We start from the raw sequence: 26495 nt of genomic DNA, 5'->3' as shown, positions 1-26495 counted from the left end.
GTAGGATTACAGGTGTGAGCCACTGGTGCTCAGCACAATTTAAAGATATTAATTGGTTTATCTTTTATTTATTTATTTTTTTTGCCAGTCCTGGGGCTTGAACTCAGGGCCTAGGAGCTGTTCCTGAGCTTCTTTTGCTCAAGGCTAGCACTCTACCACTTGAGACACAGCGCCACTTCCGGATTTTTCTCTGTATATGGTTCTGAGGAATTGAGCCCAGGGTTTCATGCATGCTAGGCAAGCCACATTCCCAGCCCTTGGTTTATGTTTTAAATTCTAGAATCAGGAAACATCTCTTTCTGGTGTCCAGAATTAGGTAAGTAGAGGAGTTTTCATAGGTGCAAGGTTAGCTGAAAGGAGAATGCCATGCCGTTGTTCAGGCTAAAAAGTGTATTTAGGGTAACAGAACTGCCGGCCACACCTGATGGCGTGGGGGGTCTAATCATGGAGACTGCTTACATGGTGGGTGGGTGGGGAGGAAGGTATGGCCATGGAACCTCTCAAGGCCTGAAGGAGGCGTAACCACCGTGGATGTGGAAATAACCTCAGAACCTGGGAACCTCCCACTGCGCCCAGGTGTGCCAGTTACCTGGGTTACAGGTGCTAGGTGGGGACTTCTAGGGAGTTGTGCGCCCAGGGAGAACAAAGGGTAGGGGCCATTTTCCCCAGTGGACCTAATATTAGGTAGAAAAGAGCAAAGGGAAACACACAGAACCAAAAGTGAACAGAGGCTGTGACACCCTACTGTAATCCTACCTACTCAGGAGGCTGAGATCAAAGCATGGTGGCTTGAAGCCAGCCATAGCAGACACATCTGAGACACATCTCCAATTAAGCAGCAAAAAGCCAGAAGTAGAGATGTGACTCAAATGGTACAGCACCAGTCTTGACTGAAAAATCTAAGCAAGAACTTGAGGATTTGAGTTCACACCCTAGTACTGGCACAAAACAAAAGGCCAAAATTCAAAAATGCAGGATTCATTTTGGTTACTTTCTTGGAAAGGTCAAAGCAGGAGGACTTTCTCATCCTACTGACCCCACGCCCAAAGTCCAGGAGTCGAGAGTTGGGTCTGGCGCCTCACCTCCCTATGCCAAATAGACACACGACAAAGGACAGGGAAAGATTTATTACATGGCAGCCATGGGAAGACAGCACTTCACTCCCAGCGCCCAAGGGGAAGAGGCCAAGCACTCAAGGCGGAGGAGGTCCAGTGCCCGAGGAGGCCCGGAATCCCATGGGGAGGAATCCCAGCACCCATGGGGAGGAGGTCCCAGTGCCCATGGGGAGGAGGCCCCACACCCTGTACCCCACCAGACCTCTCCAGGTTGCCTCGGGTGGAAATGCGGATGTGGCCAGAACTCCATAGCAGGGCCCTGAGCCGGCTTGCAGCAGCCCAGGCCTTTATGGTTGCCCAGGAAGGGAAAGCGGGGAGGGGCGGGGAAGGAGGGGGAGCCCGAGATCAGCGATCCAGGCGGCCCACCCCAGAACCGAGGCGGGAGGGGGCGGGCCAGCGGGGGCGGGGCTTATGTAAACAAGGCGGGGTGTGGGCGGGGCCAGGCTCGGCAGACGGAACTTATGGGCGGAGGGCGGGACTCAGGCGAGGATGGGCGGGGCACAGGCGAGGAGAGGGGCTCAGGCGTGTAGGGGTGGGCGCAGGGCAGGAGGTCGGGGCTTTGCCGTGTAGGGCGGAGCTTAGGGACGGGGCTTTGCCGTGTAGGGCGGGGCGCGGGGCGGGGCCCAGGCTGTAGGGCGGGGCCCGGGCTGCGGGGCGCGGGGCGCGCGGGCCCAGCCATGTCTGCGGAGGAGATGGTGCAGATCCGCCTGGAGGACCGTTGCTTCCCAGTGAGCAAGCGGAAGCTGATCGAGCAGAGCGACTACTTCCGCGCGCTTTACCGCTCGGGCATGCGGGAGGCCCTGGGCGCAGAGGCCGGGGGGCCCGAGGTGCAGCAGCTGCGCGGCCTGAGCGCCCCGGGCCTGCGGCTGGTGCTGGAGTTCATTGACGCGGGCGGCGCCCGCGAGGGCTGGGTCCCGGGCGCGCGGGGCCCGGCGGGCGGAGGCCGGCCGGAGGAAGAGGAGGACGAGGCCGGGCTGCTGGCCGGGCTGGTGGAGGCCGCCTCCTTCCTGCAGGTCACCCCCCTGCTGCAGCGCCTGCTGTCCCACGTGCGCCTCTCCAACTGCCTGGAGCTCTACCGCCTGGCCCTGGTCTACGGCCTGCCCGACCTGCGGGACGCCTGCCTGGCCTTCATGGCCGTCCACTTCCACCAGGTGCTGTGCCAGCCTCAGTTTCCCCTCCTGGCCCCTCCCGCGCCCGCCCCGGGGGACGTCGGCCTGAAGCAGCAGCTGCTGGAAGCCCGGATGGCGGGGACCCCCGTCCTGGTGGCCTTGGGGGACTTCTTGGGGGGGCCCCTGGCCCCACACCCCTACCAGGGCGAACCCCCGTCCATGCTCAGGTACGAGGAGACGACCGAGCGCTGGTTCCCCCTGGCCAGCAATCTGCCCCCGGACCTGGAGAACGTCCGGGGCTACGGTGCCGCTGCCCTGCACAACTACCTCTTTATCGTGGGGGGCTACCGGGCCTCCAGCCAGGAGATCGCCGCTGCGCACTCCTACAACCCCGGCGCCAACGAGTGGCTGCAGGTGGCCTCCATGAACCAGAAGAGGTGAGGTTCCAGGGCCGGGGGTGTGTGCGTGCGTGCGGGGGTGTGTGCGTGCGGGGGGTGTGCGTGCGGGGGGTGTGCGTGCGGGGGGGGTGGATGTGCGTGCGGAGGGGGTGCGTGCGGGATGTGGGTGTGCGTGCAGGTGGCGCGCCGGTCTTCGGCCTTGAACTCGGGGCCCGGGCGCTGTCCGGCTCGCTGTTGCCCCTTGAATGATCTGGAGACTCCTTGCCCGGGTCCTGGAGCCAGTATGACAACTTCCTTGTTTCTTGTCTGGGGCCCAAACTTCCAGGCCGAATTCCCGCCCCTCCCTCCAGGGCAGTGGAGCATTCTTTCCCAGGATGCTAGGCGTATGCTGGGGAGGGCAGTGGGCTGAGTGATTTCCCTGCAGGAACTTCTCCGCCTCCTCTCCCAGGGGGAGGAAGATGATGTGGTTTCTGGAAAAGAAACCTTAAAAGAAGCTGATGGTCCACGCCTGTCATTTAACTACTCAGGAGGCTGAGATCTGATGATTGGGGTTCAAAACCAGCCAGGACTGGAAAGTCTGAGACTTTATCTCCAGTCAACCAACTAAAGGTTGGAAGTAGAGGTGCGGTTCAAACGGTAGAGTGCCAGCCTTGAGTGAAAAAGCTCAGGAGTATCCAGGCCCTGAGTTCAAGCCACAGAACTGAAAGAATAAAAGAAAAAAAAGAATTTTAATTTTTAGGGTGTAATGGTGAGGATAATAACAGCTATTCACCATTTCATGGCCAGGAGATCCTTAGAAAGGTCCCCTCCCCCCACTATCGGGGGAGGAAGCTTTTTCATTCAAGGCTGGTGCTCCACCACCTGAGCCATCGCTCCACTTCCAGCTTTTTTTTTTCTGATTAACTGGATATAAGAATGTCTTGGAATTGTCAGCCTCCACTGGTTTTAAACCATCCTCAGATCTTACCCCCCTCCCTGATTCACTAGGATTTCAGGCATGAGCCACTGGCACCTGGCAAGGTTCACTGAGTTCGATGAACTCATATATCACTCAGGGTTTAGCGTATGAGGAGCTCAGAGCTCCCTCCTCCCCCGTTCCTCCTCCTCTTCTGTCTTTTACTTTTTTTTTCCCTCCTGTTTTTGTTGTTTTGTTTTGTTTTTTGCCATAGTCTTGCATTGCCCAAGCTGGCCTTGAAACACATAATCCTCAGACTCCTGAAGAAGACTGAGATTATAAAAGTATATACTGCCCTGCTTTAGGACAACCTTTAATTTCTTAAACACCAAGTATCAGCCAAACAAGCATAAAGCCCTGAGTTAAAATCGAAGTACCATTAAAAGAAAAAGAACAAAACTAAAGTCAAACTTAGCTGGGCATCAGTGATTCATACCTATAATTCTAGCTACTCAGGAGGTTGAGGTCTGAAGGATCAATATTCAAGGCTAACCTGAGCAGAAGAATTTTGACTCTTATTTTGAAAATAGCAAAAAGTCGTGTTAGAGGTGTGGTTCAAGTGTTAGAGCACCAGCCTAGTAAACAAACCAAGCTACTGTGGGGCACTGAATTCAAATACTGGTACCAGAATACACACACACAAAGAGTAATGTCAACATCAAATCGTTGCTTTTTTTTTTTTTTTTTTCCTTTTTCGTGCCAATCCTAGGGCTTGAACTCAGGGCCTGGGTGCTGTCCCTGAGTTCTTTTGTGCTAGGCTAGTGCTCTATCACTTGAGCCACAGTTCTGCTTCTTGTTTTTTTTGGTAGTTTTAGTGGAGATAAGAGTCTCATGGACTTTCCTGCCCAGACTGTCTCTGAACTGTGATCCCTAGATCTCAGCCTCCTGAGTAAGTAGATTATAGGTGTGAGCCCCTGGCTCCCAGCTCAAATTGCTATTTTATCTGATTTTTTAATTTATTTTTTCCTCACATTTATTTAAAGTTTTTCTATTTATAGTTATGAACATAGTATGAAGAAATCATTGTGGCAGTATTTCCTTCTTGATTCTTTATGTATGTGTGCACGCGTGCATGTGCATGTGAATGCACACACGTGTATGTGTCAGCAGTGGAGCTTGAACTCGGGTCCTGACACTCAGTTGGTTTTTTCATTCCAGACTGGAGCTCTAGCATTTGAGCCACACCCCCACTTCTGGCCTTTTGCTTGTTAATTTCAGATGAGAGTCTTAGATTTGTCTGCTGGGCTGGCTTTGAGCCGCAATCCTCAGATCTTAGCTTTCGGAGTAGCTAGGATTACAGGTCTGAGGCTGCAGCTGGAAGCCACAATTCTGAAATGGTGTGACCCATGTGCAGGCTGTGCCATGCAGTGAGTTGTGGGGTTATTGTCTGGAATCAAAGAAGCACGCAGGCACATGCAGCTCAGCCACTGCCTGCAATGCTGAGAGACATGCACCTTCCCGCCGCGAGAAATAGGCTTAGCCGGGCACCGCTGGCTCATGCCTGTCTTCCTAGCCCCTCAGGTAGCTGAGATCTGAGGATTGAGGTTTGAAGCCAGCCTGGGCAGAACAGTCCATGAGACTCTCATCTCCAGTTAATCATTAAAAAGCCAGAAGAGCTGTGGCTAAAGTAGTAGAGCACCAGCCTTGAGCACAAAAAAGCTCAGGCACAGCACCTAGACCCTGAGTTAGTCTTAGGACTAGCATGTGTGTGTGTGTGTGTGCATGTGTGCACTTGTGCCAACGTGCACATACGGACACACATACAATCTTAAAAAAACAACAAAAAGCAAAACTGTTCTGTTTTTGTATTGATCTTACAAAGTTTACGACCTGTGTACCCTGGGAAGCAAATCCAAATTGAGAGCTGGTAAAAGTGCTTGTTTACAAGCTTCCTCTCCTCCACTTCCCCGATTCATACCCAGGGAGGTCTTCCTGCTTAGATTTAAGCACCCCCAGCCACTGCCACCACATTGGCAGGAAAAAAAAAAAAAAAAAACCTGCATGGCTGGTTGGGTTTAGAGAACACAGGCTGGAGGAAAACATTGAAATATAAACACTATAGCACTTTTGAAAAAAAATTTTTTGGGGGGGCCGGTCGTGGGACCTGAACTCTGGGCCTGAGCACTTTCTTTCAGCTCTTCAGCTCCAGGGTAATACTCTACCACTTGAGCCACAGCGCCACTTCCAGCTTTTTTTTTTTCTTTTTGCTTATGTGGTGCTGAGGAATCGAACCCAGGGCCTCATGCATGCAAGGCAAGTGCTCTACCACTGAGCCACCTTCCCAGCCCCCACTTTTGAAATTTTTTTTGGTGTCACTCCTGGGGCTTTGAACAGCAGTGGCACTGTGCCTGAGCTTTTTCACTCAAGGCTGGCACTCTACCACTTGAGCCACAGCACCACTTCAGGCACTTCCAGCTTTTTGCTGGTTAATGGGAGATAAGAGTCTCAAGGACTTTCCCGCTCAGGCTGGCTGGGAACCTGTATCCTCAGATCTGGGCCTCTGGGTTGCTGGGATGACAGGCGTGCACCCGAGTGCCCGCCGCAGTTGACTGCCCGGGTGAAAGTGTCATCCTCATAGGCCACGCTGACTTGGCGGACTTTGCATCTCTCCTTCAGGTCTAACTTCAAACTCGTGGCAGTCCATTCCAAGCTCTATGCCATTGGTGGGCAGGCCACATCCAATGTGGAGTGTTACAGCCCGGAGCAGGATGCCTGGAATTTTGTGGCACCCTTACCAAACCCTCTGGCTGAGTTCTCCGCATGTGAGTGTAAAGGGAAGATTTACGTCATTGGAGGCTACACCACCAGAGGTGAGCAGGGCCTGAGGAGAGTCTGCGCATGTGCCTACTGCACGGGAATGGCGGTGTGTCGGCAGGGACTCCCCCCTCCCCCCAAACACACACCAGTAGTGTCATTGTGTACATCCAGTGGCACTGGTGGCTCACGCCTATGATCCTGGCTTCCCGGGAGGCTGAGATCTGAGGACTGCAGCTTGAAGTCAGCACAGGCAGCAAAGTCTGTGAGACTCCTATCTCTGCAAAAAAGGCTCAAGTGAAGGTATGGTCCCTCCCTTTCTCCTTCCCTCCCTCTCCCCCCTCTTTTCTCTTTCTTTTTGTCTGCTCCTGGGGTTCGAACTCAGGGCCTGGGCAGTACTCATGAACTTTTTGCTCAAGGCAGGTGCTCTATCACTTGAACCACATCTCTACTTCCAGACTTTTTTGAGTGGTTTATTGGAGATTAGGGTCTTGCCACCTGTCTGTCTGGGCTGGCCTCTAGCCTCGATTCTCAGATCTCAGCTTCCTAAAAAGCCAGGATTATAGGTGTGAGCCACCAGTCTCTGGCTGTCTTGCTTTCTATTTCTTTTCTAACCCAGAGCCCCTGAGCCCTGTGTGTGTTCGGCTGGTAGATTCCTAGTTTTTTTTTTTTTTTTTAATGTCTCTGGATGAGCTGTGAACTCCTAGTTTTTTTTCCTGACTGTGGTCTCTGTGTGTTTTGAGCTGCACAATCCACCATGAATGTACCTTCTGCCCTGGGGCCACCCAGTGTGATTGCCACCGAATTCCTTGTGCTCAAGGCCATGGTGCTAGCACACATGGATGAGCGCTTTCTAAGAGGAGAGGACAGGACAGCTGTGTGAGCCCCGCAGAGCTCTCCCTCCTCTGGGTGGGCCTTTTCTCAGCCCTTCTTATAGTACTTCAAACAAATCAGCGTGTGTGTGTGTGTGTGTGTGTGTGTGTGTGTGTGTGTGTGTGTGTGTGTGTGTGTGTGTGTTCTGATACTGGGACAGGAACCAAGTTGCTGTCCTTTTTCTCTTAAGGTTGGCACCCTACTACCTGAGCTACATCCTCCCTTCCTGCTTTTAGGTGGGTAATTGGAGATAAAAGTCTCCTGGATTTTCTTATCCAGGATGGCTTTGAACTATGAGCCTCAGATTTCAGCCTTCTGAGTAGGATTATAGGCTGAGTCACCAGCAGCATCCAGCTTCATCCTAATTGTTATAAATTTTTGTGTGTATATGAGGACTTGAACTCAAAAGCCTGGTCACTGTCTTTCGTTTTTTCCTCTCATAGCTAGCACTCTTATCACTGGAGCTACTTTTTGTTGGTTCCTTGGAGATAAGAGTCTTACATAAAACTTTTTTAAAATTTTATTTATTTATTTTTTATTGTAAAAATACTGTACAGAGGGATTACAATTACATGGGCAAGATAATGAGTACATTTCTTATCAAGCATTGTAGCCTCCTCCTTTGTTTCCCCTTCCCATCCCTTCCCATTCTCCCCCCACCCCCCCCACCCAGTCTTCCTCTCCACCACCCCCCCCCCCACCAAAATTGTAAAGTTCGTTTTCAACATAACGACTTGTTCATCTCATTGTTGCAATGGGTCCACCTGAATCCCTGTTTAAACGATTTGTTTTTCCCCTTCCCCTCCAAATTATATCGACATCAAATACAGTGAAAGCAGGGGTTATACTGTGGGGGAGGGACATACAAAGCAACAAAGAAATAATCTTATAAATGTGTTAGAAACAATCGCATGAAAGAAAAAACAACATTTGAATACATATCTGAGGGTTCATTTCCCTAACATCACCTTATCTGACCTTTTCTGCTTGACTCAGATATAAACTAGATATTGCAAATAAGGGAAACCATGGGACCTGTGTTTCTTTGGGCCTGGCTTACTTCACTTAATATATTTTTTTCCAAGTCTTTCCATTTCCTAACAAATGGGGCAATCATTCTTTCTGATGGAGGCATAGAATTCCATTGTGTATATATACCACATTTTCTTGATTTACTGAAGGGTATCTGGGTTGGTTCCATATCTTAGCTATAGTAAATAATGCTGCAATAAACATAGTCGTGCTGGTAGCTTTAGTGTGGTCTTGTTTGTAAACATTTGGATAAATGCCCAAAAGTGGGATTGCTGGGTCATATGGGAACTCTATGTGGAACCTCCATACTGCTTTCCAAAGTGGTTGAACAAGTTTACACTCCCACCAACAATGCAATAAGGTTCCCTTCTGTCCACATCCCCTCCAGCATCTGTTGTCATTAGAGTTCTTGATTATAGCCATTCTAACTGGAGTGAGGTGGTATCTCAATGTTGTTTTGATTTGTATTTCTATTATGGCTAGGGAGGTTGAGCATTTCTGCATGTGTCTATTGGCCATTCTTCTTTCCTCTTCAGAGAAGTTTCTCTTTAAGTCTTTAGCCCACTTATTTATTGGGCAGTTGTTTCTTTGAAGATTTGTTGTTGGGGGATTTAATTTTTTGAGTTCAAGGTATGTTTTAGATATGAGATCCTTGTCCGTTGTATGGCTCGTGAAGATCTTCTCCCAATCTGTGGGCTTTCTATTGATCTTGCTAGCTATGTCCTTTGCCATGCAGAAGCTCTGCAATTTCATGCAATCCCATTTGTCCAACCTTTCTTTGATTTGTTGTGTTTCTGGGTCTCTATTAAGAAAATTTCGGCCTGTGCCAAGGAGACCTAAGGTTTCTCCTATTCCTTCCTGTAATGTTCTCAGAGTGTCTGCTTTGACTCCAAGGTCTTTGATCCATTTGGAGTTGATTCTGGTACAGGGTGATATATAAGGATCTAGCTTTAGTTTTCTACAAGTAGTTAACCAATTTTGCCAGCACCATTTACTGAAGAGGCTGTCTTTCTTCCATTCTATTGTTTTAGCTCCCTTATCGAAGATTAGATGGCTATAGGTCTGTAGGTTCATTTCTGGGTTTTCAATTCTATTCCATTGGTCCTGAGGTCTGTTCTTGTGCCAATACCAAGCTGTTTTGATTACTATGGCTTTATAATAGAGTTTGAAATTTGGTATTGATATTCCTCCAGCACTGTTCTTTCTGTTGAGGATCGTTTTTGCTATTCGGGGTCTTTTATGAATTTTTGGATTGCCTCTTCTATTTCCTTGAAGAATGAGGTTGGAATTTTGATAGGTATTGCATTGAATTTGTAGATAGCCTTGGTAAGTATTGCCATTTTCACGATGTTGATCTTTCCAATCCAGGAGCATGGGAGGTTTTGCCACTTTCTAAGTTCTGTTTTGATTTCCTTTTTCAAGTTTTTAAAGTTTTCATCATAGAAGTCCTTCACTTCTTTGGTTAAGTTAATTCCTAGGTATTTTATTTTTTGTGGGGCTATTACAAATGGAGTTGCTTTCCTAATTTCAGCCACACTTTTCTCATTGTCTGTATACAGAAAAGCCATTGATTTTGGGGGATTAATTTTATACCCTGCTACTTTGCCAAAGTTTTGAATCAGCTTGAGTAATTTGGGAGTGGAGTCTATGGGATTCTTTAAATACAAGATCATGTCATCTGCAAAGAGGGAGAGTTTTACTTCTTCTTTCCCTATTTGGATCCCCTTTATGTTTGCATCTTGTCTTATATAAGACTTTTTTAACTAGGCTGGCTCTGAAGCATGATCCTCCTATCTCAGCCTCCTGCGTGTCTGGGATTACAGGCATAAACCACCAGCTTGCCCAGCCAACCTCTCCTGAATGCCTTTTGCTTCTTTGTGATCAAGTTGGGCGCAAAGTAGAGGGAATTTGTACAGAGGGCGGTGCCCCAGTGGCAGTGGGGCCATGCTGGGCTTTTTCTGTCTTCCAGACCGCAACATGCATGTCCTGCAGTACTGCCCGGTATCCGATGTGTGGACACTCTTCGAGACCTGCGGTGTCCACGTTCGCAAGCAGCAGATGGTGTCTGTGGAGGAGACCATTTACATGGTGGGGGGCTGCCTCCATGAGTTCGGGCCCGGCCGGAGGAGCGGCCAGAGCCAGGACATGCTGACAGTGCAGGCCTACAACACGGCTACCCGGCAATGGCTCCACCTCAAGGAGAACACATCCAAGTCGGGCCTGAACCTGACCTGTGCGCTGCATAATGACGGCATCTACATCATGAGCAGGGACGTGACTCTGTCCACCAGCCTGGAGCACCGCGTCTTCCTCAAGTACAATGTCTTCTCCCACAGCTGGGAGGCCTTCCGCCGCTTCCCCGCCTTCGGACACAACCTGCTCCTCTCTTCGCTCTACCTGCCCAGCACGGCCCGGACGTGATGCACGCACGCATGCACGCACGCATGCACGCATGGATGGATGGATGATGCCAAGAGGCCTGCTTCAGGAGGAAGGAAAGGAGAGAGAGGAAGGAAGGAAGGAAGAGAAGGAGGGAGGAAAGGAAGAGAGGAAGGGAAGGAGGGAAAGAGAAGGGAAGGAAGAAAGAAAAAGAAAAAGGAAAGAACAAATGAAAGAAAAAAGGGAAAGAAATAGGAAGGAAAGAAAAAGCAAAACTAGTGGTATGTTCTTTCTACTAGGGAAAAATACACTGAAATACATCCCATAGTTTGCACTAACAGCATAAATAGGCTTCAAATTGAATACATGTGGCAAAGAAAAAACCATCTTTATTACTTATGTTATTGATTTTCTTTTTTGTTTGTTTGTTTGTTTGTGGGGTTGTTTTGGTGCCCAAACTGAGACAAACTCAGGGCCTGGGTGCTGCCCCTTACCTTTTTTGCTCAAGGCTGGTGTTCTGCCATTCGAACACCACCACCACTTCTGGCTTTTTGCTAGTTATTTGGAGATAAGAGTCTTATGGACTCTTCTGCCATGGCTGGCTTCAACCTCCAATCCTCAGATCCCAGTCCTAAGTAGTTAGGATTGAGCTACAAGCCCTCCAGATAAATACATATTTTTACCATCCAAAGCTTTTTCTTAGTCCAGTGACTAAATTGAAGACATGAGAAGAACCAGAGTTGATGAGTGAACAGCAAAGATGACTTTGAACTTGCTTCATTTATGTTACTTAAACTCTAGTGTTTTAAGTGGAAGATTTCCTTTCTTTGAATTGACAACAGTCAATTTAATGGATGAACGTTAGTATCAACATTATGGTCCTCCAGCATCATATGCACACTTCCTGTGTGTTTTTGATATCTTTCCATGTTCAAATGCTTTATTTACATATTTCATTTTCAAGAAAGCTACACAAATGGGATTTCTTCATGAATACACACAAGCATTTCACCCTACTCAGACTTACACAAAGCTATCATCAGTGTGCTTTTTTGTTTGTTTGCTTTTTTCAATTTAGGAATGAAGAATAGAGACTGAGTAAAACCTCTTATTTCAGATTTGACATACTACAGATCTGTGCAGTTCATATAAGTTGCTGAGAGGATTGTTGAAAAGAGAGTATGTGTGTTGTTTTAAAGAATGAACATAAACATGTATTTTAAAGATCAGTCTTACATAGAGAAACAAGGAAATGCTAAATAAGAAAAAACAATTGCCTTTAAGGGTTATTTATTTATTTTTTTGTATATGTCAATATTGGGACTTAAACTCAGGACCTAGTGGTCTTACTTAGCTTTTCACTCAGGCTGCTACTCTTCTTCTTGACCAACAGCTCCACCTCTGGCTTTTTGGTGGTTAATTGGCGATAAGAGTCTCATGGACTCTGCAGCCTCCACTTAGCTGTGAACTTTGTTCTTCAGATCTCAGCCTCCTAAGGAGCTAGGATTACAGGCATGAACCACCAGCACCTAGCATTAAAAGAGTTACTTTCATTGAATGCATTTGACTTAGTTATTGTTTTGTTTTGAACAACTTTCCCATGTTGAAATCATCATGCTTTCTAATTTAATCTTAGCATTCATGCCCATGAGCACATTTACCATGCATGATGTCTGAGGTGTAATCTCCGGCACTAAGAAACACCCCAAGCCGGGCGCCGGTGGCTCACACCTGTAATCCTAGCTACATGGGAGGCTGAGATCTGAAGACTGAAGTTAGAAGCCAGCCTTGGCAGGACAGTCTGCCAATACACTTACCTTCAATAAACAACTCAAAAAAAGCTGGAAGTGATGCTGTGGCTCAAGTGGTAGAGGGCTAGCCTTGGACAAAAGCTCAGGGACATGCCCAGGCCCTGAATTCAAGCCCCAGGACTGGTTCCCTCTCCCCCGCCCCTCCAAAAACAAAAAAAAAACCCACACCAAAAAACCAAAACTTAAACCAAAAGAAAAAATGTCATAGTCATACTTAAGGAATTTATTTTTTTGTCTGTCATGGGACTTGAACTCTGGCCCTTGGGTACTGCCCCTGAGCTCTTCAGCTCAAGGCAAATGCTCTACCACTTGAGCCACAGAGCCATTTCTGGTATTCTGTGGTTCATTGCTGAAGTAAGAGTCTCAGGGACCTTCCTGCCCAGGCTGGGTTTGAACCACAACCCTCAGATCTCAGTCTCCTGAGTAGCTAGGATTGCAGGCGTGAGCCACCAGCCCGCAGCTACAATTCTTTTTTTTTTTGTCGGTTGAGGGGCTTGAACTCTGGGCCTGAGCGCTGTCCCTCAGCTCTTCATCTCAAGGCTAGCGCTCTACCACTTGAGCCACAGCGCCACTTCCGGTTTTCTGGTAGTTTATTGGAGATAAGAGTTTCACGGACTTTCCTGCCCAGGCTGGGTTTGAACCACAACCCTCAGATCTCAGCCTCCTGAGTAGCTAGGATTACAGGCATGAGCCACCAGCGCCTGGTCTACAATTTTTTTAATGGTGGTACTGGGTCTAGAACTTGGGACCTTATTGGTTGGCTTTTCTGCTCAAAGCTGGTACTCTACTACTTGAGCGATGCCTCCACTTCTGGCTTTCTCCCTTTTTTAAAAAGAGTTTTTCTGGTTAGTGCCAGAAAGGTGATATTTTTCCTACAGTGTAAATTGTCTTAATATTGAAGTACTGAGAAAGCTATGGATGTTAGAAACAAGGCAAAAGGTTAAATATGAAACCAAAGAGAATTAGTGTTTCTGTGTGTGTGTGTGTGTGTGTGTGTGTGTGTGTGTGCGCGCGCGTGTGCGCGCACGCATGTGTTGTCAGTATTGGGGCTTGAACTCAATGCCTGGACACCGTCACTTGTGTTTTTCACTTAAAGCTGTATCTCTTGAGCCACTGCTCTACTTCTGGGTTTTGCTGGTTAATTGGAGGTCAGAGTCTCATGGATTTGTTTGCCTAGCCCTGAACTGTGATCCTCAGATCTCAGCCGCCTGAATAGCTAGGATTTCAGGAGTAAGCCACGAGATGCCCATTCAAGATGGCTGAAGAGCAGAAGGTAAAGAAATCGCCTTCATGGGGTCAGCTGGTACAGTTAAATGGGATCAGGAGTATTAGTGTCATTCAAAAATTAACTTTAGAATGGGCCTTACAATATTTTCCTTTGTAGTAGTCGTTTTTAGGAAAAATGATGTGTAGGGTAAAGTTCTGTTTTGTCTGGACTGGTACTTCCTTGTTTAAAGGTGTGGCGTACACATGACTTAGATGAAGCACCGTAAGAGCTCTCCTGTGTCTATGAAGAGACTGTCTTCAAATAAAGCACTTGTGGATCACTGTGTTGTAAGATTTTATTTATTTATTTTTATTTTTTGTCAGTCTTAGGCTTGAACTCAGTGGCTGGGTGCTTTCCCTTCGCTTATTTTGCTCAAGATTGGTGTTCTACCACTTGAGCCACAGCTCCACTTCTGGCTTTGTATGGTTAATTGGGGATAATACTTATCTGCCTGGGCTGGCTTTGAACCATGATCCTCAGATCTCAGTCTCCTGAGCAGTTAGGATTACAGACATCATGCCTTTCATGTCTTGGCTAGCCAGACAAGACCCAGCGACTCCTGTCTCCAACTGACCAGCAGGACGCTGGATGTGGAATATATCTATAATAGCAGTATGTTACTTTATTATAATGATACCCTTATACCATATATATTATACAGAATGTGATATATACACACGATATGCATCCACTATGAGCTGTATATAGTGCATATATGCTTCAGTATATCAAACCATGGTATATTGTACTATACTATGGATGTCATACTATATATAATCTCTATCTACTAGAAATAGTATACGTAACATACTATAGCATACACATTATATGCTATACTATATGATGTGAGATACAGTAACATGCATATTACTATAAGAATCTGCCATGTGTGTAGTAAATATAATCAAGTCTAAGAGAGTCAGTGCAGGGAATTAGTTATACTTCTTTTGTTCCCTTTGTGTTGTGGGGCTTGAACTTGGGGACTTGCTCAGCCCAGCGCCCCGCTGGTTCATTGAGCCACATTCTGGTGGTTAATTGAAGATAAAAGTCTTGGATTTGTCTGCCCAGGCTGGCTTTGAGCCACAGTCCTGACATCTCGGCCTTGGAGCAGCTCAAATTCCCTAGGAGTCTGTTGAGGAAGGAGGTGCTCATCAGGGCTGGCACAGGCCTGTCAGCCAAGGCAGCACCGGAGGACAAACCAGTTCCCCGGAGGAGTTCCCAGCCCGGGAAAGCTGATGGTTCCTATGTGCTATCAGCTGTGAACCAGGGGCCAAGCACGAGTGCCCCCATGCACTCCTGCCTTGAGGGGTACTGACCCACTGGGAGGCGGCCCCCGCCTTGGGGGCGTACTGACACTCCGGGGGTGGGGAGGCCAGGAGGACAAAAACAGTGACTGTGAGTAAAAACGAAACAGTCAGCAGCACTGAAATTTAGCTAGAAAGGTGTCCAAGAGCTTTGAGAAAGGAGTCCGACCAACCACATACAGTGGAAGAAACAGCCTCTTCAACCACTGATGCTGGGAAAACTGGACGGCCACTTGCAGAAAACTAATAGTGGACCCCAACCTATCAGCATGCACCAACATCAACTCAAAATGGATTAAAGACCTTAACAGCAAACCTGAATCTCTGAAACTGCTGCAGGACAGAGTAGGAGAGACGCTTGAACTTATAGGCACAGGAAGGAACTTCCAGGGTCACAACAAATTGGAGAGACTTGACAAATGGGACTACCTTAAAATAAAGTTTCAGCACAGCTAAAGCTATAGCAACCAAGCTAGAAAGACAACCAACTAACTGGGAAAAAATATTTACCAGCAATATATCAGACAAGGGGTTCATATCCAGTATATACAGGGAACTCAAGAAACTAATCCCTCCCAAACCCAACAAACCAATTACTAAATGGGCAAGGGAACTAAAGAGAGACTTCTCAGAAGAAATAATAATGGCAAAGAAAGACATGAGGAAATGTTCACCATCCCTGGTTGTGAAGGAAATGCAAATAAAGACAACCCTGAGATACCACCTTACCCCAGTCAGAATGGCTCACATCCTCAAGTCAGACAACAACAAATGCTTGAGGGGATGCGGAGAAAGAGGAACCCTATTACACTGCTGGTGGGAATGTACACTTATACAACCACTTTGGAAAGCAGTCTGGAGGGTCCTCAGAAAGCTAAATATTGACCTCCCCTATGACTCAGCCATACTACTTCTAGTCATCTACCCTGAACAACAGGACTCAGGATACAAGGACACATGCATCTCCATCTCCATGTTTATTGCAGCACTGTTCACAATAGCTAGGATATGGAAACAACCCAGATGCCCCATCACAGATGAATGGATCCAAAAATTGTGGTATCTATACACAATGGAATATTATGCAGCCATTAGGAAGGACAAAATAATGGTATTCACAGGGAAATGGATGGAGCTAGAAGGAATCATGTTGAGCGAGGTAAGCCAAGAGCAAAGAGACAAAGGACACATGATCTCCCTGATAAGTGGATGTTAAATCCAAAAGGTAAGGTGATATGACAAAGTAAACAAGACTCGAGAAACAAAGAACTTCCACTCATCTGGTCGAATCACTACTAAATAACCCCATGCTGCTGATCACATATATGGTATATATGTGCATACCGGAGGGAAACTAGGAGGAGGACACAGAACTAGAGGGAAACAGGGAAAACAGTGGGACCCATCAGCCGCACTGGACATAGATCAAACTGAACTAAGCAACTCATGGGAGGGAGGGAATGAGTGGGAAAGAGGGAACCACTGACACACTAAGCAAAAGGAAAGGAATGTACAGATCACCTGATGTGGAAGAAATAACTGTATTGTCAAAGCTCATAGAACTCAAAAACTTTATAGACCACGGTAGACAATTTGCCCCATGAAAGAATGTGTTTGTGACTATCCCACAATACTGTGAAATTTGTGAAATTATGTAATCAATCACAATAAAAAATTTAAAAAAGAAAAAAAGAGTCGGTTCTGTTTGTCCCAAATCAGATTAGTTCATTCTTTTTAACAAAAAGGCATAATTGAGAATTTTTGGTCTGAGCTGTGCGAACACACACATGCACTGTGTGTATGATGAATGTGTATGTGTGCATATGTTATACCATGTGTATCTTGTGTGTGATGTGTGTATGGTGTATATGATGTGTGTATGGTGTTTATGATGTGTGTATGGTGTGTGTATATATGTAGTGTTTATGATGTGTGTATGGTGTATATGATGTATATATATGGTGTGTGTGTGATGTCTGTATGCTGGTACTAGGACTTGAATTTAAGGCTCAGACACTGTCTCTGAACTCTTTCACTTAAGGCTGCACTGCTCCACTTCCAGTTTTCTGGTGGTTTATTGGAGAGAAGAGTCTCATGGACTTTCCTGCTCAGGATAACTTTGAACTGCGATCCTCAGATCTCAGCCTCCTGCGTGGCTAGGATTACAGGTGTGAGCCACAGTCCTGGCTTTGGGCTTGAACTTTGATCGTTGTATGTTTGTTCTCCTGGCCTGTGTGAAGTCTTGCTGTGCAGTGGTGCACATCATCTGAGCTGACTTCATAATGCACTTTACTGGCTCTGGTTGGTCAGCAAGCGCTTTTGGACTATGCATGAAGTCCCACCAGCCCCCTACCGGTTCAAATGTGAATTGCAGGCCTGCTCCTACTTGGAAGGGTTCCCATCCGTGTGCCCACAGGGCCTCCTGTTGCTAAGGATGCCTCTGCCATTCTATTTGTTTTGTTTTGCTTTGTTTGTTTCCATACTGGGGCTTGAACTTAGGGCCTGGAGCTCTTGCTTAGGGATTTTGCTCAAGGCTGGCCTGGCACTCTACTTAGTACTTGAGCTACGCCCCCACTTCTGGCTTTTTGCTTGGTTAGTTGGAGAGAAGAGTTTCTGGATTTCTCTGCCCACACTGGATTTGAACTGTGATCCTCAGATCTCAGCCTCCTGTGTAACAAGGATTACAAGTGTTAGCCACCATTCCCAGCAGCTCCATCATTCTTGGGGATGGTGGGGGTGGGGGTGGGGGTGGGGAGGTAGAGGGGATCTCAACAGGCCAAAGGAACATGGGCTAGTGCACCCCCTTGAGGCTGGTTCCGACACAGTTCTTTATGAATATGTGTTTGAGCTGTCAGCAGCCATCAGAAAAATAGTACCTTAATGATTACACCCATACTCAGGATTTTGTGCTTTTGTGTTTCAGTGATCCTACTCAGCTAGATTAAGTCCTACAAATTCCCACTTGGATAAGAATAGAAGAAATGAAGTATTCAATAAAAGATTTACTTTATTACTTGTAGAGTTTATCTTAGGTGAGGAAATAAAAGCCATAGTTAAAATGAGGTCTAGAACGTGCCTGATGGCGCACACCTGTAACCCTAGAACTTGGGAGGCCAAGATAGGAAGATTATGGGTTGGAGGCCAGTGTGGCCTATTTTGTCTAAAAGAACCCTAAAATAATAATAATAGTAATAGTAAAAAGTAGAAGCTTTTGGAATGTTTTAAGTCATTTAAATTCTTGTGTGTGTGTGTGTGTGTGTGTGTGTATACTAGTACTAGGGTTTGAACTCAGGGTCTCATACTCTCATAGGCTTTTATTCTGCTCAAATCTGGCACTATACCACTTGAGCCAAAGCTCCACTTCTAGCTTTGTGTTAGTAAATCGGAGATAAGAGACTCCTGGACTTTCCTGCCAAGGTTGGCTTTACACAGCCATCTTTACATCTCAGCCTCCTGAATGGCTAGGATTACAGGCGTGAGCTACAGCGCCTGGCTCCATGTTCAATCCTTATTTACAGCTTCTTACTGAAAGGCATCGTAGTCTCACAGAGTGTGGTTAGCAATGTCGGGACTTGTCTTCTGGGGGCACTGCATGCTCCCCAAGCCTCATTGACCTCTTACATGGGATCCTATTTTGCAGTACCCCAGGAGGAGATTAAATAACAAATGAGGGGCTGTTGGCTTTCAGCAGCCCAGGACCTGCACATCCCCAACACCACCTGCTGTATGAGTTAGCACTGACTCAGCCTGATTCACGACATGCTTTCTGAGGCCTCTTAGTCACCAAGCTGGATCCAGACGGCTCTCCACCTCGGACAAGCGCAAATTCTGTTTGAGTCAGGCTGTTATTTACAGGTATCTTGGTTGACATGTGCAGGGTGTTTGGGAAGTGGACTGTTCTGTGGCCAAAGTAACACAAAGGCCCTTCTGAGGTGGGCTTGTATTTTGTTGGGGAGATCTGTGAGCAGGCCCTAGGGAATTGGCAGCTATCTTGTGGGAGCGGGGCTGGGGCAGTGGACACTGGCTTCTGCGTGCTGCCTAGCCCTGCTCCTGCCCCCACTGAAGCACTGAGGGGTCCGGGGTGGGGTGCCCCCTCCCCCAGCACAATGCTTGCCTAATACTTTTGTTTTGGCTTTTATTTTTGTGTATGTGCTGGTCCTAGGACTTGAACTCATGCTCAAGGCTGGCACTTGAGCCACAGCCCTACTTCTAGTTATTTAATTTTAATTTTTGCTGGTTCTGGGGCTTGAACTCTGGGCACTGTCCCTGAGGAGCAAGGCTGGTACTCTACTGCTTGAACTACAGCGCTGCTTCTGGCTTTCCTGCCTGGGCTGCCTTCAAACCATAATGTTAGACCTCAGCCTTCTGAATAGCCAGGATTATAGGCGTGAGCTGCTGGTGTGTCTAGCTAAGTTTCTCTAACCTTGTGTGTAATATACACCTCCCACCCCCACCCCCTGCCCAGTATATATAGAAATGGGAGTTTTTCTGAGGGGCCTTGATATAAATGTTTTAAGGAAAAGCTTCCCAGGCTCAACAAAGCAGACAAGGAGCCATCTTCTCCCCCCCCCCCCTCCCGCTTTGGAGATGCTGGCCCTCACAGTAGGGCTTAGGCGGCCCAGGTGTGCGGGGTTCTGTGCGGGACGTGCCCACATCCTTTTGTGGTGTCTCTGTTCACGCACAGCCTTCTTCCCACCCTGTCTACCCACGTGTGCCCGATGCACCTGCCATGGAAGAACTCGAGTCCTGGGAGGGGAGGGGCGGGCTTGAAGCACAGCGGCTCCTCTGCTTCTAATGTGTCAGGAGATGGAGCTTTGTGAAATTGAAAAGAGAAAATGAAAAACTGGCTGCTGGTGGCTCACGTCTGTGGATCAAGATTCAAAGCCAGTCTAGACAGGAAAGCCTGAGACTTATCTCCAATGAACCAACCCCTCCCCCCCCCCCCCAAAAAAACCCCAAAAAACCTTTGAGGGGGAGTTGTGGCTCAAGTAATAGAGCATCAAGCCTTGAGCAGAAAAGCGCAGGGACAGTGCTCAGACTCTGAGTTCAAGCCCAAGGACTGGCACAAAAAGAAAAAGAAAAGAAAGAAAATAGGCAATGGATGTGGTTTATAAGATTTGCTCCAGGGCACTTGGCGGTGAGAACCCCACTAGCTGCCTACCCAGCATGCCATGGGACAGGACTGGGGACAGGAATGTCCTCATTTTCCTGCTGCTTTCTTCCTTGATGATGCCTCCATGATCCTGTTTGGCTTTTTTTTTGGTTGGTCATGGGACTCTAACTCAAGGCCGGGGCGCTGTCCCTGAGTTTCTCTATTCAAGGCTAGCTAGCACTCTACCACTTGAGCCACAGCACCACTTCCAGCTTTTAACAGGTTAATTGGGGCTAAAAGCCTCACAAACTCTCCTGCTTTGAACCCCAATCTTCCTGAGCCACTAGGATTACAGGTACGAGCCGCAGGCAGTGTCTGCCTGGCTAACTGAATATATATATATATATATGTATATACATATATATAATACATATATATGTATATATATATTTTATTGTACTTAACCATATTAATGCAACACTTTATATGTTTTTTTCTGTATTAACTCTGTATTTGCTACCTACTGCTATATAACAAATCACCTCACAACATAAGCAGCTTAATAAACAAATATTTCTTATTTACATAGTGTGGGAGAGTCAGAATCCAAGAGCAATCTGGCCAGACACTCATGGCCCAGTCTCCTGTGTGGGTTCAATTAAAATGTTTCCGTTGTCTGGATGCTTGCCTGGGTGGTGCGACCGTTTCTGGTCTCAGGAGGGTTTGGCTTTCTACCCGCTGGGGCTTTTCACAAGCTGACTCATGGCCCGGTGCTTTTCCTCTAGGATGAGTGATCTGAGAAAGAACTAGACAGCAACAGCCTTGGGTCAGCAGGGTACTGTAGCGCATGGCTGTAATCCTAGCCAATCAGGAGGCTGAGATAGGAGGACCCAGGTTTGCACTGTAGCTCATGTTAGTAATCCTAGCTAATCAGGCAGCTGAGATGTGAGGATAGCAGTTCAAAGTCAGCCAAGGAAGGCAAAGTCTGAGAGACTCTTACCTCCAATGAGCCACCCCCAAAACCAGAAGTGGAGAAGAGCACTAGCCTCAAGCAAAAGAGCTCGGGAAGAGTGCCCAGGCCCTGAGTTTAAGCCCCAGGATGGGAACAACAGAAAGTGGACCTTTGAAGGAAGTACAGACTCCACAAGGGCTCTGCCTCAGACTTGGGTGCCAAGGCAGGGGCCAGCCCCCACTCACCCACGCTGCCTCAGTCCAGGCTTCTCCGAAGGCTAGGCGGTTGATCGTGTTCCCCGGCCTTTATCCCCAGACCTCTCCGGAGGCTCCCCGTCGCCCTCCCATTCTGCACGTGTCTCCCCGTGGCCCTGGGGCGTTCCTGGGGTGCTGGTCATTTTGCTGTTCAGTGTGGACTGAAGGAAGGGGCGCCTCCAGCGCGGGCAGGGCCGGGTGGGAGGACTCTGGCGCTTGGGCGTGCAAACTGTTTTCAGTCACTGCGCTCAGCCCTGGCTGGATGGGCACTGGGCTTGGCAGCTGTGGCCTCCCCTGGCAGGGGGAGGCAGGGAGGGAGCTGTAAAGCAGGTATTATTAGTGGCCATCGCCGAGATCGGTCGGCACAGCGGCCTTAAGTTAGCCTCCAACGTGGGCCCTTAAAAATGAAGCTGCTCCCCATAGGCACCCGTGGCTCATGCCTGTAATCCTAGCTACTCAGGAGGCCGTGATCTGAGGATCATGGTTCAAAGCCAGCCCCGGCAGGAAAGTCCGTGAGACTCTTTTCTCCAATAAACCACCAGAAAACTGGAAGTGGGGCTGTGGCTCAAGTGGTAGAGCGCTAGTATTGAGCTGAAGAGCTGAGAGACAGCGCCCAGGCCCAGAGTTCAGGCCCCACGACTGATAAAATAAAGCTGTTCCCATCTGGCTAAGCCTGGCAGCCTGAAGAACTCCGGGCAGAGAAACACATTGTGCCTGCTGCATGAGTTCAGAGCTGGGGTCTGGGATGCCTGGTGTTTATACAATGCAGTAGTTGGGACACAGCCTTGAAACATGCCCCAGAGACTCCAGTTGGGGACTGGCAGGAGCAAGGGGTTCAAGTGTTTTCTGACCACCCAGTTTCATGTTGCGTGTGTGTATGTGTGTGTGTGTGTGTGTGTGTGTGTGTGTGTGTGTGTGTGTGTGTGTGTTTAATTCTGTGCCTTGAACTCAGGCTTGAACTGAGGCTTGAACTCAGGGCCCGGGAGCTGTCCTTGAGCTTTTTCACTCAAGGCGGGTGCTCTTACCACTTGAGCCGCAGCTCCAGTCTTATGCAGGGGCTACAGGGGTGAGCTGTAGAAGCACACTGGGGGTAAGCTGGGGGTGGACCTTCCTCCTCAGGCCGCAGAGGGGCAGGGCAGGCATGGGACATCTCCCCCACCTTCTGTCCTGCTACTGTCCTCACAGAGCTGCTTCTCAGAGGGGGGTAACAAACATGGCAAAAGGCAGGCTCACCAACTTTTGGGGAAAGAGCAAAGATTTGAAGGGTCTATGGGGGAAAGGCACAGAATAGACGCCTGATACACGGGCTAAAAACGGTTGCTTTAGCTGAGTGCTTGGTGTTCCTGAGATTGGAGGCACAAGCCACACGCAAGGATCTCACGTTGGCCATGGGGGACAGCCAGGATGGAGGGTCAGGGTGATTGAGGACTGTTTTTCTAGAATGACTAGGTTAGTATCTCTTACCTTGGATGGCCTGTGGTGCACAGGAGAGGCTGGGGCAAGCCTCTACCTGGGGTCAGAAGTCACTCCTTTACCTGGGAATGATGACACGCAAGTGTTACCTTATGGTCAGCACCTGCTTCAGCAGCAGCACAGGGCTGACTGCTTTATTGATTGATTGATTGATTGATTGATTGTGTGTGTGTGTGTGTGTCTGTGTGTGTGTGTGTGTGTTAGTCCAGGGGTTTGAACTCTGGGCCTGGGTGCTGTCCCTGAGCTTTTGTGCTCAAGGCTAGCTCTCTACCACTTCACCATAGCACCACTTCCAGCTTTTTGTAGTTTAGTGGAAATCAGAGTCTCACAGACCTTCCTGCCTGGGCTGGCTTTGAACCTCAGTCCTCAGATCTTAGCTTCCTAAAGCAAGCCTACTGAAGCATGGACAGGCGTGAGTAGCTAGGATGACAGGTGTGAGCCATGGCGCCTGGCTAACTTCCTTTTTATTTTTATTTTGTTTCAAAATGGCAACCAGGCATCAGTGGTTCACTCTGTCATCCTAGCTACTTGGGAGGCTGAAATCTGAGGATCATGGTTCTAGACCAATCTGGACAGAAAAAGTCTGCAAGACTCTTATTTCTGTTTAACCAGCAAAAAGATGAAAGTGAAGCTTTGGCTCAAGTGGTATAGCCACAAGTGGAAAAGCCAAGGAAGAGTGTGAGGCCCTGAGTTAAAGCCCCACTACCAGCACACACACAAAAGGCTTTGCATCTCCAAATTAGTTTATGCATAACCCACTTCAAATAAGCAGGAGCCCACCAGCAACGACTTTGATCATCTTACTAAATCATTCAGGACTTATAGTTGATGTGTTATTTTAAAAAAATCCATTGGCCCTTGGGATGTTATTAATCTTCCTACTAGTTCTAGCAATTGAAAAGTTAATTTGGATTTTTTTTTATCAAAGGACTATCTATGGGTAGCTTCAAAATTAAAATTAAAAAATGAAATGCTTTATTGTACAAAATAGTAATTATTTCCCTTCTCAGTTTGGTCTCTGTCCCCAGAAGCAATAATTTTGAACTCTAGATCTATATCTTTTGGCTAAGTCTTTTCATTGACTGGTTGATTGGTTGATGGTTGATTGATTGAGTGTGTGTGTGTGTGTGCGTGCGTGCGTGCGTGCGTGCGCGCGAGCGCTGGATCTGGGGCTTGCATTCAAGGCTGTCTGGGCTTTATCACTCAAGGCTGGTACTCTGCCACTTGAGCTTTTGGCTGGTGAATTGGAGATAAGAGTCAGATTTGTCTGCTTTGTCTGGCTTTGAACCAGGATCCTCAGATCCCAGCCTCCCGGTAGCTAGGATTATATGTGTGAATCACTGGCGGCAGGCAAACCAGTCTTAATACACAGCCAGTCTGGTCTTGAATGTCTAATCTTGCTGCCTCAGCCTTCTGAGAGCTGGCATGTATCACAGTGCTACTTGAGTGGGGATTTCCTGTGGGGAAACTCAGCATTTCTCTCCACTCAGGAGACCTGTCAGCAAGGTTTCCTTGGTTGCAAGCAACAGACATTACTTCCAGTTCACAAAGCTCCTTGCCAAATCTGAGGATAAGGCCTGGGAAAGGGCAGAGACCAGGAGAGTCTAAGGGGGCAGCAACAGAGAGCAGTGGTAGTTTCTTCATCGGGTCATTGTAAAGGAATGTACCCCAACTGTTCTTTTGCTTTTTGCAATTTTAACAAGGGTCATACTCTGAGAAGAGAAAAATCAACTGGTCAACCTGGAATCACATGTGCATGGCCTGAGTATTCTTAGCCAAAAGAAAAGGGAAAAAGAATATTGGCATACAAAGTAAAGCAAACCAATAAAATAGATGTCCACTCAGGTGATAATTTTATAGGGTTTGGAGAGGTTAATGGAAGTTGGCTTTGCCATTTTGAGATCTTTTAGGCAAAATTCTGCTTGGGATGTGGCAGGTCATTTTTTATTACAGTGTGCCTGGCTGGAACAGTCTGTTCCCATTAGGAGAAACCAGAAACTCACCCAAATTCTCTGCAAATAGTTTCCCTGGGCCATTTTGGGCTGAATTAAGGAACCTTTCTAGGAAGAGGTAACATCAATCAGGATGCGTTGTACTCACAAACTGCCCTGTTGACTTGAAACCCCTTTGTACAATGAAAGAGAATAATTTGATTATTATTAAAATAAATAAATCAAATATCTATCAAAGTGATTAAATATTTAAATAAACTGAGTATTAAATAACTTTAATGTTTATTAAAATAAAGAACTTTTAAAGTAACAGAAAACCTAATAAAACAGCATAATCCCTTAAGACAAAACAGAAACAAATAAATAAAATACCTGGCTCTCAGGGGTTTTTCTTACTGCGTGTTCTCTCTCTCTCTCTCTCTAAATAGATCATTCACATATATAGATATTCATAGATTAATATATAATATATAGAGATCATATAGGTATATAGGTTATGATAGATATATAGATTGTAGAATATATATATATAATTTGTTCATATCTATTATTCATATATATATAGATTGAGCATATATAATCTTCATATATCTATTATTTATATAGATTTTTCATATATAATCATATAAAGAGAACAATAAGAAATAAATTCATCTGTATAGACTATCTTGAGAATCTTTAAGATATATTGAAAATATTGATGATGTTTAAATTGAAGCTATATAATCAAAACTACATCTAATAATCTAACAGAATTTTGGATTATCCTTAAAACTATAAAAATAGTAACTGAAAAAAATAATGACAATACTTTGTGCAACCACTTAAAGATAATAATTATAGCTTGGTGCCAGTGGCTCACACCTATAATCCTAGCTACTCTGGAGGCTGAGATCTGAGGATTGTGGTTCAAAGTCAGCCTGGGCAGGAACGTCCTTGAGACTTATCTCCAATTAATTACTAAGAACCTGGAAGTGAAGGTGTGGCTCAAGTGGTTGAGCACTAGCCTTGAGCACATAAAATAAAATAGCAAGACAATAATTATAAAATCAAAAGAAACCTTTCTTGGAAAAATTTATTATCCTACTCCACCCCATGTTTCTTTAATTTTAATTTTATTTTTTTTTCTGGTCCTAGGGCTTTAACTCTGGGCCTCAGCACTGTTCCTGAGCTTCTTGTACTCAAGACTAGCACTCTACCACTTGAACCACAGCTCCACTTCCAGCCTTTTCTGGCTAATTGGAGTTCAGAGTCTCACAGGCTTTTTTTGTTTAGGTTGGCTTTGGACCGTGATCCTCAGATCTCAGCCTCTTGGGTAGTTAGGATTATAGGTGTGAGCTACCAGTGCCTGGCTCCATTCCATCTATGAACAGTTCCTTTCTAGGAAAAAAAAAATCTCAGTGATAATCTAGCAGTTTTCAGTAGAAAGAAACTGGTTCTTTCCTGTTGGCTCCTGTGGAGACTTGGGGTCAGATTTCTCAAGTTCTGTGGAGCAGGCAGAGTGATTTATAACCTGTAGCTTCTGGAGCTGGCTTCTCAGCAGCTCAGAGAGGAAAAGCACCGTCAAACTATGTTTTTCTAAGCTCTTCTTTTTGTGGATCAAATGGTGATCATCCTCACCACGCACCCATCTAAAATAACACCCAGAGTTCTGTCTTGAAGGGAAAAACCAGAATCTAAGTTTGTAAACTGGCAGAGTAACTAAATCTGGCACAATACTAAGAGATTTCCCAGAACTTCTTATACCCCAAAGAAGATGGTATGTCAAACAGATA

The 26495-nt window shown here is 46.8% G+C and overlaps 1 protein-coding gene across 1 annotated transcript; it reads left to right on the top strand.

Moving 5' to 3' along the window:
- The first annotated feature begins 1757 nt into the window (after positions 1–1757).
- On the top strand, positions 1758–10704 carry Klhl42 (kelch like family member 42). Its single transcript, XM_042677661.1, has 3 exons — positions 1758–2661; positions 6194–6387; positions 10206–10704. The coding sequence occupies exons 1-3, from the start codon at positions 1793–1795 to the stop codon at positions 10655–10657; spliced, it is 1515 nt and encodes a 504-aa protein (XP_042533595.1). The 5' UTR covers positions 1758–1792; the 3' UTR covers positions 10658–10704.
- The last annotated feature ends 15791 nt before the right edge of the window (positions 10705–26495 follow it).

The sequence above is a fragment of the Dipodomys spectabilis genome, unplaced genomic scaffold (genome assembly GCF_019054845.1).
Source record: "Dipodomys spectabilis isolate Male_0828 unplaced genomic scaffold, ASM1905484v1 ptg000039l, whole genome shotgun sequence".
NCBI classification, from domain to species: Eukaryota; Metazoa; Chordata; class Mammalia; order Rodentia; family Heteromyidae; genus Dipodomys; species Dipodomys spectabilis.
The sequence above is the reverse complement of the archived record's forward strand: the minus strand, read 5'-3'. Positions and strand labels throughout refer to the sequence as shown.